We start from the raw sequence: 12,122 nt of genomic DNA, 5'->3' as shown, positions 1-12,122 counted from the left end.
CCTATTCTTCCGTTCGAAGAGATTTCAAAGAATTTCAGACGCATTTTTAATAAACTAAGCCCGATTTATAGGACGCTCCGTAAAGCAAAACTGGCTTAAATTCCGAAGTAATTATCCGAACGGAGACAGGTTTGTGAAAAAAAAAAGAGAAAAGAAAAATAGGAAAGAAGAAGAAAACGAAGGGGGCACGAGTGTAAATCACGATATATTAACGGGGGTAACCGTGGTAAACTACGAAGGTATTAGAACGGAATTTGAAACTTGGGAAACTCTCGTCCGCTACGTTTTGTCCAGTTCGATCTTTATAACGAAATACTAGACCGAACTTTCGACGTTCTTGCGTAAAACGTAGAGAAAATTCTAGAGTAAGCGTTCCCTCGGAACTTTGCAGACGCGCCACGAGTACAATTTGACCACCGTCGTGCGCTACGTAACGGTGAAACGACGAAACGAACGAACGCAAATTGTAGAAAAATAACGTAAAATGTGACAAGAAAAATGATCCTTGCGTAAATACATATTTTTCGACGGTGAAATTATCCAGTGATCGCGCGAAACACGAATCCGTGGGTTCGGAAACTCGTGTGTCTCGTACGAATTCGAATTTACGCGCGACAAGCGAAACAATCGGTACCACGGCGGGCGGGATTGATCGATCTCAACTTTGAAAACCGATCCGCTAACCGACGAAACACGCGTTTACCGAAATTTACCTTCACAACACTTCCACGATACAACGTACACACGGTTTATCGTGCGCTCGTAATATCGACGTGGCTCGAAACCGGGAATCACGTTCACGAATTAACCTCGCGCAACAACAATGTAAATCGGAAGATTGCACGCGCGCCCTGGTATTGCACCGGTACCACCCGCCCACCGTATTGAGGAATATCTAGAAATCTTCTGTTTTGATTGCACGGTCGGGGGAATAAGATATCTGTTACGTGTGCGCATACACACACATACACACGAAGGAAATGAGATTCGCTATGCATGGAAAAATAAACTCCGAGCCTTGTTCCCATTTCCCGTTACAACTATATAAAATCCAATAGGCGTTCAAACGGGCCACCTACGTAACGCGGTTCGAAACAGAAAAAAAAAACAAAAGTAACGTTCGGATAAAAATTTCGAATTTCCCCACTCCCGTCTTCCCTGCCCAGTCGCGAACGAGACGCTTCGTAATTAAACAAAAGCACGCCGGACGCGTATTCGCGTCTCGAACCCCCTCCCCAACTGGCCCGAGACCGCCCCTTTCGTCGCGTTGATCTCAAAGTCTCGCGACTTGTCGAAAATTCCCAGCTAATTATTTCCGAAGTCGTTTTATTCCGACGCTACACGGGTAACGGAAAGAGAAAGGGAGATAACGGAAACACCGCACCAGTTTTATTTAATTCAATCTTTAAAAGTTTTAACTAAGGAGCGACTTCGCAGACATCGGTTACTGCCGTACCCCCCATCCTCCCCACTCATCCACCCTCGTACCCATCCCGTTTCCCTCTTCTATTTTCTCGTCCGTGTCGTCCTCCTCTCCATTCTCTCTCTCTCTCCCCACTCTCCACTCTCCACTCTCTGTATTTCTCTCTCTCTCTCTTTCTCGTACTCCTACACCCAATCCTCCTCAACCTCCACCTCCTCTTTCTCTCACGACCTCGCACTTCCACTATTCTCGCGACATTGCCCGAATTTTGAACATTAGTTTGCGAACCATTTAGCACAACTACTCGGTCCCAGCGAGCGCACTTCGAATCACGGCACATACATCGGGGCCGTGCAGCTTAAACCGCAATGCTTAGTACCGTAGCACTCGCGGTGCAGTCATTGTACATTATGCTCCGCGAGTCTTCATCCCCCTTTCTCGGGGTGGTGGGGGTGTACCGGGGCCGTATAACGGCGTTCACCGAGTCATGTGCGAAGACAATTAGGAGAAAAAAGCAATTACACACACTTTCGGCGACGTTACCGCGAATTGAGGCAACTTCGCGAGCCGGGGAAGAATGTTCGTTTCCCATGAAACTTGCACGCCGTGCGACGCGCATCGCGGCGGAGAGGGGGGGGGGGGGTGGAGAGAAGAGGAGAGGAGAAGGAGTGTTCGCCGAGACCGCTACGGACAGACTTCAGCGGTAGGTATTCCGTTTTGAACACGGAACGGCCCGAACCTCGGAATTCGCAAACGCCAACCGTTGCTCCCGACGAGACGCGAGAAATATTTCCACGGTGAAAAATTCTTTGTCCCGATTGAACGAACGAAGAATATTTATCTTCCCGGGGAGCAGGAGGGAGGGAACTTTTCGTCGAGGTTTCGAGGTCGAATACCGGTTTGTAGATTTCGAGGAGCTGTATTAAAGCTTGAAAAATGATAATTCGCAATCACGGTGGCAATTTTGCGCCAGTATTTTGTTCCAGTAATGTTCCAATCGATACTGAAAGATCGTTGTTGTTGTATCTGTTGTTTACAGCCGGTTATTCGCGAGATAATTACCCGTATTGTATGAAACAACGGTGGTGATATCAATATCGGTTAATGTCGAGAATAATATGGAGAAACGATCGTACCGAGAGTGTAAGTTCGCGTACGAAAAAAATTCCAGCGAATAAACCGCCGGCAAGGTACCGAGAATCGTTTAACATTATACTCGGATGATAGCGGAATGTAAACAATCATAGTTGGGTAGCGAGAAAAACGACGAGAATGATATTGGCTCTACCTTTTCCAACGTGTTCGGCAATCAATGGGACGACACCGAAGCATATCCCCTTGCTCCAGAAGCCCACTTCGAATATTTCCGCTAAAATGCAACCTTAAAAGGCTGTAAAAAAACGTTTTTCTTTTTCTCTTTCTATTCGTTGTTCCTCTTCCTTTTTTCAGCCCGAAAAAGAAGCACTCGGGAACACAACCGTGCGCGATATTTTTTTCGTCGTCACGATTGATACGGAACGCTTGACGAAATTTGACAAAACAGTTTTGGAACTGGCCGCAATTAGGGCTATTCATACTTCACCGGGTAAAGATCGAGCGAAACTCGAACGTAATAAAGCGTAGAATATTAATTTTTCTTTTTTTTTTTTTTCTTTTCGCGTTCGGCTCATTCCCCGGAGTCTACTATTTGCTCCGTTCGTCGAAGTCGAGTTCCTCTCACTGTTTAAAATCGTACAGAGTGTATTTCGAAAAAGGATCACGGAACATGCGGAAGTGCTTACCGCTCGCTAAACTCGATGAAAAGTATTCCGTCGGTGTGAAAAAATTAACCTTGTCAAAAGTAAAAGCTATTTTCAATTTCGGCATCACCGACGATGTGTTTTTTTTCCCCCTTTGTTTTCTTTTTTTTTTTTTTTTTCATTTTGATAGAACAATGGGTCTCGACTTTCGACGAAAGTATTTACCAATTTTCGAAATTGAACGTACACCCCGAATTTACGATTGAAAATCGTTTCCGGATAAAAAAAACCGGCAGGTGTAAATTGATAATGCACATTTATTAAATTACATTCGCGCGCACCACTTTTACATTTTATATTCTGAACTGTGAAAACACTGGAGCTTTCAATTAACCGGCACGCTACTTCTTTTCAATATTACAAAGTGGCGCAATTACACGTTGCGCTTAATCGTTTAAAAGTGACATTTACGTTGGTTAATTGAAATTGGACGCATCGTTCTAGAAATATCGGTCATCTTTCGCTGCCGAAGAAAATGGGCTTCGATCGAGGTAGGAAAAAAAGAAGCGTGTTCTTTGAGCTTGTTCTGGCTCAATAGTGTCATTAAACCGCGTCCGCGCTCGAACGGTGCTTCGTTTGATAAACGAGTCGGTCCCCAGTCCGAGAAATCTGTCAAGAAGTTATGTCTCGGGGGGGTATGAATTCCTGTGAAGAATCAAGTCTCTTCTATCCGCGTGCTGCTTTAAATGCCCTCTTAACGATGCGAACTAATTTAAATGCAACGTAAATCGTCATACGCTGCCGCCGCTTCGTATTACGACGGTTATAGAACTCGCTATCGTCTAATTTACTCGGAATGGAATTTCGCAAGCTTTACGTACTACTTTGTCCGTTGGTGTCTCGATCTAAAACTCGTGTCCAACAGTTTCTCGCGAACGTATTGCGTGCTGGTAGAAGAAGAAGAAAAAAAAAAAGTTAATCAACCTTTTTCCTCGTCGAACGCTCGACGAACTCGAGAATTAAAAAATGTAATAATATCGCGGCGTTTGTTTTGCGCTGTTTGTCGTACCGGAACGTTGAATTTCGTTCTATCGTTGCCGCGGCAAGTAACGATAAAAAGAAAATGAGAAAAAAAGTGAGAGGAAAAATTACTCACCGCGCACACACGCGTGACGAAGTTTAATATCGGACCGCGTCAGCCAATGACGCGATGATCCGAGGGCATAACTGTTGCTCTTCCAGGGATGATGCTCCGACCGAGTGCAGCACGTACGTCGAGGAGTGCCGCGTACCGTACTAACGGACAGACGGTGCGCGACTGTGCTCCGAACACCCTCGCAATCTCCCTTTTATGGGCTTTCTCACAGCGCGTCCACCCGTACGTCGACTCTCGCTACTTGTCTGCCCGACCCTTTACCCCTCATCGGATCGCACGTTTTGCGAAAACGTACCCCCCCGTCCTCGCAAAATTACATTCCATCCGAGCGCAATCGCATACGTGATTTCGAAAATTCCAGTTTCCATTAACACGGAGCAACGTAATACCGCGCGACAAAGCGAGTTCTCTATTTAAAAGACGGTTGAGAAGAGCAAGGTATTCATACTGCACGATCGCGTCGATTAAAATGAGAAACTTCCTTTTTTATTCCATACTTTTATGTACAATACAAATTGTGTGTGTATGTATGTGTGCGTGCGGGCGTTCGTGTGTATGTGTGTGTGTGTGTGTGATAACAATGATGAAAAATAAAATGAAGAGAAAAGAAAGATGAAGCTGCGAGGCAGCCACTGTTACGGTAGCTTCCTTTTCGCGGGCTCCTCGTGTACCCTGACTTGAAGCGTGGAACGCGGCCCACACTTCCACACGTTGCCATCCTTGTCGAGGATACTCGCACTCGCTGTGACCTGGTACTGTCCGCCACCAGTGTTGGCGTTGTTGTTTACATTAGCACTGGTGCTTGCGCATGCCGTTGATCCCGTTCCCGGACTTCCCAACGAAAGTAAAAATTCGCAGGCGAAGAAATCGCGATGCGGTGTGACGGTTTGTTGCAACTCGTTCGCGTTCGAATCCTGTCGGTAAGGAGACGATCAGAGATAGTTTTTAAAACGATAGAATAAACGTGGACGAAGTATGCGTTTGAAGAAAATCGATTCCCACCTTTTGATCCGAATTGATTTTTGATGGAGGTGTGGTAGAAATGGAAATACAAACAGCAGCAACGGAACGATACAGAGATGCTCGTTGACCATGTCGCAGCACACCTTCGACCTTCAACGCTAACTGACTACCCTGAGGAACGGATACCGGTTCTCCAAGAACACGAGGTTGCGGTGAGACAGACAGCTTGACGCTGGTCGCTTGTAAAGCTTGGAAATAATACCGAGGTATTGGTAATCTCATTTTTTTTCCAGCCAATAACATGACTTGGGAAATCAAGCAGTTTACTCTCGAGTGGCTGATCGCGGCTGTTTTATTTTCATCGATCCAAGGAGGTGCCAGTCGACGCAATTCTGTACAGCAACGAGCCAATTGACGCATTTCTACGGTATCGCCAAAATCAAAGTTTACCTCGCTCTGATGGTATGTACAGATTCCTGATCCACCGCATACACGTTCAACGCTACTTGCAAGCAAACGGCACATTTCTTGCAATCTATATACGATAGGTAAAGAAAGTATATGTTAAAATTACAAATTAGAAATTTAACATATTTTGGTAAAGGATACGCTTTTATGTTTGCCAATGAACCGGGGTCAGCATCGAAAGCTGATTGGTAAAGTTTTTGATAGTTTTCCGCACAATTTTTCAATTCTTGAGCCGATTTTCTCAACTAGTAAAAATACAACACCTTGGTAATATTTAATGGTACTGATAATATGTGACAATAATTACAAATAAAAAATAAAATACCTGATGAGTAACGCGACCATACCGCTGAAGATCGTCTTTCGTAGCAAGAACCACTGTAACTGCAATAGCGGGTGGTGGAGCTGTACAGAGAGATCTAAGGCACAATTATATTTACTTATTTACATACTTTCGAAAAAACGAAGAATGTATGTAACTTTTGGTGCGAGTTTATTCCATATAATACCTGCATGAATGTAAAAGTTGAACAATAGCTTGAAGAAATTCACAACGAAGTTTTGAATATTCGCTAGCAAATTGTAAACTTCGCAAAGGTGTACTAGCGGCTTTCAATGAAGCACATGCACTTGCATAACGTGCAATTGCTCCGCTTAACTTCTCCACAATATGTACTCTTGCTTGGTTCTCTACTTCCTCGGTTTTTTCCCTGAAAAATAGAAACACATTCAAGAAATCAAAACACGTGCAAATGATCGATAAATTAAGAATAAGCTATACAGACATAAGAAAACTTTCAGCTTTTGTAACTAGTTCCAAACCAGATAACCAGAAGTGTAGTTGTTCCGATGCTACTGTTTCTTTTAAACTTCTAAATATTTGAGTCGCTATAGTGTGATGACCGTATCTTGCAGCACTACGTGCGGTTCGATATTTGGCCCAACCGTCTATGTTTCTAATAACTTCTTCTACCGCTTCCATGCATTCCGTATTCCATTCATAGCCTCCGGCTACCATTTGAAAAAGTAGCGTACATAACATTACCTTTAGAAGGAATTTTATATTGTTTTTATCTAATGGTCTTTCATACTTTAATTATATTATGTTTATATTGTAATTTTACCTTTGTATGTACGTGTAAAGTTTGTTTAAGTTTCACTAATATATCTGGTAAAAGAGAAAGTAATGTATTTTCTTCTAAACTTCCAATAGCACCTAAAGCTTCGCACAAAGCAACTGCTTGTTTTTCACTCTGACCACCTTCTGTATTCGCATTGAAAAGTGTACTACCAATAGCATCAACAAATACTGTGCAATGACTGGGCTGTGCTCTACACAATTTTACCGTTGAACGTAGACAGACTCGTAACTGACGTAGATATTTGTCATCCAAAGCTAATAATACAATTAAAGATTCGAGACAAGATACAACATCTTGTATCCCATAGGCTGGTAAACCTTCCTCATAGCTATAAGCAAAGGATTAATGCTCTAAATGTATAATTTCAAGCTTATTCTTCACAAATACTAAAGTATTATTAAATACATACCAATAACATGCAACTCTAGCCAAAATTGTAATTGCTTTTACTGCGACAAAAGGGTCAGGAGAGTAACAAGCATTTATACATAAAGATAAAAGAGGATTTCCTTCTTCTCTATTTGCATCGCATGTTACTGCACTTTGACTGAGTACCTAGATTGAATAATTTTAAGAATTTATTGATAACTTCTCACACATACAAACATTTTCTTTTTGATTATTGTTTGACAAATAATTGGTAACCTCGATCACATCTAATGTTCGAATAAGGAGATCTTTATTGCCAGCACCATCTTGTAAAAGCGTTGTAGTACTTTCTAAAATATTAGATTAAATAAATATCCACTTGTATCCTACAAAACTATACACTTATTGTATTTACCTATTAGATTGTTAAGAGCACCTTGTGGCCACAAATGTGCCCCTTTTCTTGCTAAAGTATGTAGTAGATATAATGCATGACGTTTTATGGACAATCTTGGGTCATCTTGTAGATAACGTAAGAGAAGTGCAACTTGTTGTGGAATATCAATTAATGTTGCAGAAGCCAATGTACTTAAAGCACTTAGTGTAACTCTGACAAATTCAACTGCTGGATAACTAGCAAGAAGCTCCATACATAGTTCATTTACCTTTAACAATTTTACATTTCGATAATGATATTTCGATATTCTGAAAATATATAAGCCTTTGTAATATTTACATACCATTGAAGCTGTAAAAGTATCATGGTGCATATATTGTAAAATAGGTATAAGTTGTAATTTCATTGATGCTGGTGTAGCTTGACCTCTGATCATATCGGATATTTTGCTGCACATAGAAACAGCAAATAGTTTTGATTGTGCAGCAAACATTTGTGCAGCATATATTGCAGCTTCAACTTCAACTGAATCATGGGAATCCAATGATCTCCGTATACTGTGATGAACCTTTACAAATTATTTAATCCTTCGATTAAAGTTTTTATATGTTAAAAGATACAAATTAATTCAATGAGTAATTATTCTTTACCTGTTGTCTTTCTGGAATAATGCCAGCTACACTGCCTAATGTACGCAGAGTCAATGCCCTAGCAACTGGATCATTAGAATGTATCACACTATAAATACGTCTCACAAATTCATCAACATTCAAAATTTTGTCTAGATGTTTTTCACTTTGTTGACATACTCTAAGGACCCAGACACGTAAAAAGTTACTGCCAGTACGAAAAACTTCTGCTAACTTTAATAAGGAAGAATTTATAAGTATAGGAAAAGGATATTTCTCAAATAATCGTGGGAATCGCACTATAGCTTCGCATTGTTCTCCAATTTTTGTAGAACGTAACCCTAAAAACATACCTTTTATGAATATATCGTTTAGAAATAGAATTCGGGGAAACATTTATTTCAAATGTTGTACAGTTAAAGATTGGGACAATTGTAAATTGATACAATGCTTTACTGTAAAACGTGCATCATAAATAAAAATTAAAACTTATTGAAATTTCATACAGCAATATACATATACATTTAATACGTTCTTTATTAATACTTTTTATATACATATTTGTCAAATTTTCAATACAATATTTCATTATCATAAAATTATTGGTTCAAGGTTAAGTTGGAGAATGTAAACACACCTTTATCTAATTCTATGAGAGCTGTATTTGCATCTTGTTCCGGTTCACCAAGCCCAGTATCATTAAATGCGTTCATTCGCATTCCAATCATTTTGTTTAGCGTACAAAGTACACCAAACAAATATGAAATTAATTGTTTCCAACGAGCAAAAGTAAATTTTGCAGTAGTTACTGTACATACTGCATGACTGCGGTAGCGCTACATTCAGTATAAATGGTTACCCAGTGTGTATATATATATATACTGCATATGAACAACAATTGTTTTTTTCAATTCAATAATAAATTAAGGAAGCTGTAAGGAAAGTAGAATAAAATTAATTTATTCAATAGCTATTATATACACAATTTTTTAAAGTATGTATGGTTAATTCTTAAATTGAATATGTTATAATGTACTATAATAGAATAACATTTCCTGTAAGAACAATGTTTGATATAAATCTACAATCCTATTATTAAATGCATTTACACTTGTTTTTTTATTATATTTGATTAGATTTAAATTAATTTTATGTTCTAGAAATATATAATTTGTAATCTAATCGTTCTCCTACCTAAGTGACGCGATACAATGCAATCGAAAAAATAAAAGTTTAATAATCGCCTGCGCGTTGAATCTATGTATTGTACAGTATACTGTAATGTATTGTATATTACTTTTGTTCAACAGCGCGATTACAATGTAATTATAATGTAACGTGTAAGCAACTGTCAAATTATCAGTTTTTCGATAACGTCACCGTCCTGTCGTTAAAATAGGACTTCTAAGACAGGAGAAACGGAGAACAACCTAAGAAAGTTGAGAAACACTGTCGTGATACATCGAATGGATATCTCGTGAATACATGTTCTACGTTCATGTCAGTGCAATTGACAATTAAACTACGGCAAGTGTAGGCGTCGTATTTCTGGTTTCACAGAAGTGAAAAAACACTTTATGTCCACGTTACGTTTATAATATAACCAGCTTAACAAAAACCCATTCTTGCAGACGAGTTATATTTAACTGACCGAATAATGGTGGATTACAGTAAATGGAAAGATATTGAGGTAAGAACCTCAATTTTGGTCCAGTATACTTACAGAATATTCTAGAATAATAGTAGAAGTATCGAGAATACTTTTTATTTATATGTATAAAAAACTGAATGTAACTATTAAATTTTGTGCTTATACTTTAACAAATTTTTTTGTGTTTGTATTTATTGATAATAAATTATGAAAAAAAAAAATATGTATATATATGTCAGTATTTTATCTTAATCTTAAGATTAACAAACTCATATAAGTATTTAATTTGTGTAGTTAATACATCATAACTTGTAGTTATTAGATTCTGATTATTCCTGCCTATTTATGTTTATAATTATACTGTTTATGGTTTATAATTATACCTAATATATTTATATATTTATATACACTTTAAATACTTATTAATGGATAATGAATGTAATAATAAACTTTGTGCTTAATAGATCTCAGACGATGAGGATGATACTCATCCAAATATTGATACACCATCATTATTTAGATGGCGTCATCAAGCAAGAATTGAAAGAATGGAAGAACGAAAACGAGAACAAGAGGAACATGAAAGAAAAAAAGCACAGTGTGTTGAACATAATATTTATTAATAAACAATATTGTATTAAAACTAAATATTAAAACATATTGATTTTTTGTATTATAATTATATTTTATTACTATAAATTCACAAATTGGTATTAATTTTTAGAACACTAGAAAAATTGAAAGACACAAAGGAAAAACTTGCGACACTAGAAAATGAAAAAAAGGATTCAGCTGATTTAACTGCATTGAAAAAGATTTTACATGATCTTGAAGAGGAGGAAAAAAAAATTCAACAAAAAGAGGAAGAAATAAAAAAAATGGAAAAACTAACACCTTGGAATGTGGATACTATTGGTCAAGATGGATTTACAAAAACTGTGATTAACACAAGGCCCGCTCGTAGAGAAGATGATTCTGGCTTGTCAGATGAAGAAAAAGAAAAAAGAATGAGACAGTTCATTAAAGAAAATGAAAAGAAATTAAAAGAATTTGGTATGTTAAAAAAATATGATGACACTAAGAATTTTTTGTTTGAAAATCCTCAATTGGTATGTGAAAATACTGCAAACTACTTGGCAATCTATTGTATTAATCTGGAAATAGAAGAAGTAAGTACACATGTAAATGTTTATGTTAAATATAATTAATTTCTATCTAGATTCATTTTATTACTAAGAATATTATGAATTTCAGAAACATGACTTGATGGAACATGTTGCTCATCAGTGCATATGTATGCAATACATTTTGGAATTATCAAAACAGTTGGATGTTGATCCAAGAGCATGTGTGGGTTCCTTTTGCAGTCGTATTCAAATTGCTGAAGTGGAATATAAGAATTCCTTTGAAGATGAACTTCGGGCATTTAAAGATAGAGTACGTAAGAGAGCTGCTGAAAAAATAGCAGATGCTCTTAAAGAAGCTGAGGAAGAAGAAGTGGAAGAAGAAGAAAAGGAAGTACATCTTGGTCCAGGAGGTCTTGATCCACACGAAGTTTTTGCAACCCTTCCTGAGGTACATACAAATTTGTTACATACATATTTGTTTACTTTCTTAATTGTCAATATATTATTATGATATCAATGCATTATTTTACAGCCTTTGAAAAAGTGCTTCCTAGCACGAGATATTCCCTTACTGCATCAAACAATAGCAACAATGCCACGAGAAGAAGTAACTTATCACATGAAACGTTGTGCTGATAGTGGCCTCTGGGTACCTGAATAGTCATTAGATGAAACAAAAGAAACACCCGATCCAGAACAATGTGAATCTGTAAATTATGTGTGTTAAAATTCATGATTCATATATGCATGTATCCTTTAGTATCATGAATGTGTTAAAATAAAATATTGTCTCTGGACAATGAATGTAAAATTTATAATTTCATTGACTTTTTCTTATTGTAATGATATTGTATTATTGTGTTACATTTTGAGTTACTTTAAGACTGAATCACTGTATAATTCCGATTTATCATAGGAAGTGAGAATATAAGAAATCGTTAATTAAATAAGACAGTTATGTAGTGAAATACAACACATTTTATTTCAATGTATTACATTGATTGTTTAAAATTTTTGTCTAATATGAGCATTTGCAACTATTAATATTTGTATATATA

The 12,122-nt window shown here is 37.8% G+C and overlaps 3 protein-coding genes across 5 annotated transcripts in view; 1 reads left to right on the top strand and 2 right to left on the bottom strand.

Annotated features, from left to right (window-relative positions):
• Positions 1-4,449, bottom strand: part of LOC143151440 (lachesin) — a 43,150-nt gene extending 38,701 nt beyond the window's left edge. Inside the window, exon 1 of the mRNA XM_076320540.1 lies at positions 4,319-4,449. The gene's annotated coding sequence lies outside the window, so the exon portion shown is untranslated. The remainder of the gene's footprint in view (positions 1-4,318) is intronic.
• Positions 4,450-4,788: 339 nt separating this feature from the next.
• Positions 4,789-9,882, bottom strand: Ints7 (Integrator complex subunit 7). The gene is made up of 14 exons (XM_076320270.1): positions 9,481-9,882; positions 8,924-9,218; positions 8,308-8,627; positions 8,001-8,225; positions 7,676-7,925; positions 7,537-7,610; positions 7,301-7,446; positions 6,874-7,219; positions 6,535-6,794; positions 6,259-6,459; positions 6,075-6,168; positions 5,891-5,994; positions 5,321-5,816; positions 4,789-5,232 (listed from the first exon to the last, which is right to left on the bottom strand). The coding sequence occupies exons 2-14, from the start codon at positions 9,012-9,014 to the stop codon at positions 4,954-4,956; spliced, it is 2,886 nt and encodes a 961-aa protein (XP_076176385.1). The 5' UTR covers positions 9,015-9,218; positions 9,481-9,882; the 3' UTR covers positions 4,789-4,953.
• On the top strand, positions 9,608-12,056 carry Cdc37 (cell division cycle protein 37). 3 transcript variants are annotated; one of them, XM_076320273.1, is made up of 6 exons: positions 9,608-9,813; positions 9,918-9,976; positions 10,402-10,535; positions 10,662-11,106; positions 11,192-11,512; positions 11,597-12,056. In XM_076320273.1, exons 2-6 carry the CDS (start codon positions 9,944-9,946, stop codon positions 11,723-11,725), a joined length of 1,062 nt encoding a protein of 353 aa, XP_076176388.1. In that variant the 5' UTR covers positions 9,608-9,813; positions 9,918-9,943; the 3' UTR covers positions 11,726-12,056. The 3 variants fall into 3 exon arrangements, with proteins under 3 accessions (XP_076176388.1, XP_076176387.1, XP_076176386.1); XM_076320272.1 differs by having other exon boundaries at positions 9,608-9,819; XM_076320271.1 differs by having other exon boundaries at positions 9,611-9,976.
• The last annotated feature ends 66 nt before the right edge of the window (positions 12,057-12,122 follow it).

Source organism: Ptiloglossa arizonensis, chromosome 9, assembly GCF_051014685.1.
Source record: "Ptiloglossa arizonensis isolate GNS036 chromosome 9, iyPtiAriz1_principal, whole genome shotgun sequence".
In the NCBI taxonomy this organism is placed as follows: Eukaryota; Metazoa; Arthropoda; class Insecta; order Hymenoptera; family Colletidae; genus Ptiloglossa; species Ptiloglossa arizonensis.
Note: the sequence above shows the minus strand (reverse complement) of the source record. Positions and strands in the feature narration are given on the sequence as shown.

Coding starts and splice junctions, on each gene's coding strand:
- Ints7 (XM_076320270.1), bottom strand. CDS start 9,014: ATGATTGGAATGCGAATGAACGCATTTAATGATACTGGGCTTGGTGAA. Junction 6,460..6,534: donor AAAGCTGAAAGTTTTCTTAT/GTCTGTATAGCT, acceptor TCTATTTTTCAG/GGAAAAAACCGAGGAAGTAG. Junction 6,169..6,258: donor CAACTTTTACATTCATGCAG/GTATTATATGGA, acceptor ATTGTGCCTTAG/ATCTCTCTGTACAGCTCCAC.
- Cdc37 (XM_076320273.1), top strand. CDS start 9,944: ATGGTGGATTACAGTAAATGGAAAGATATTGAG. Junction 11,107..11,191: donor TTAATCTGGAAATAGAAGAA/GTAAGTACACAT, acceptor TATGAATTTCAG/AAACATGACTTGATGGAACA. Junction 11,513..11,596: donor TTTTTGCAACCCTTCCTGAG/GTACATACAAAT, acceptor ATTATTTTACAG/CCTTTGAAAAAGTGCTTCCT.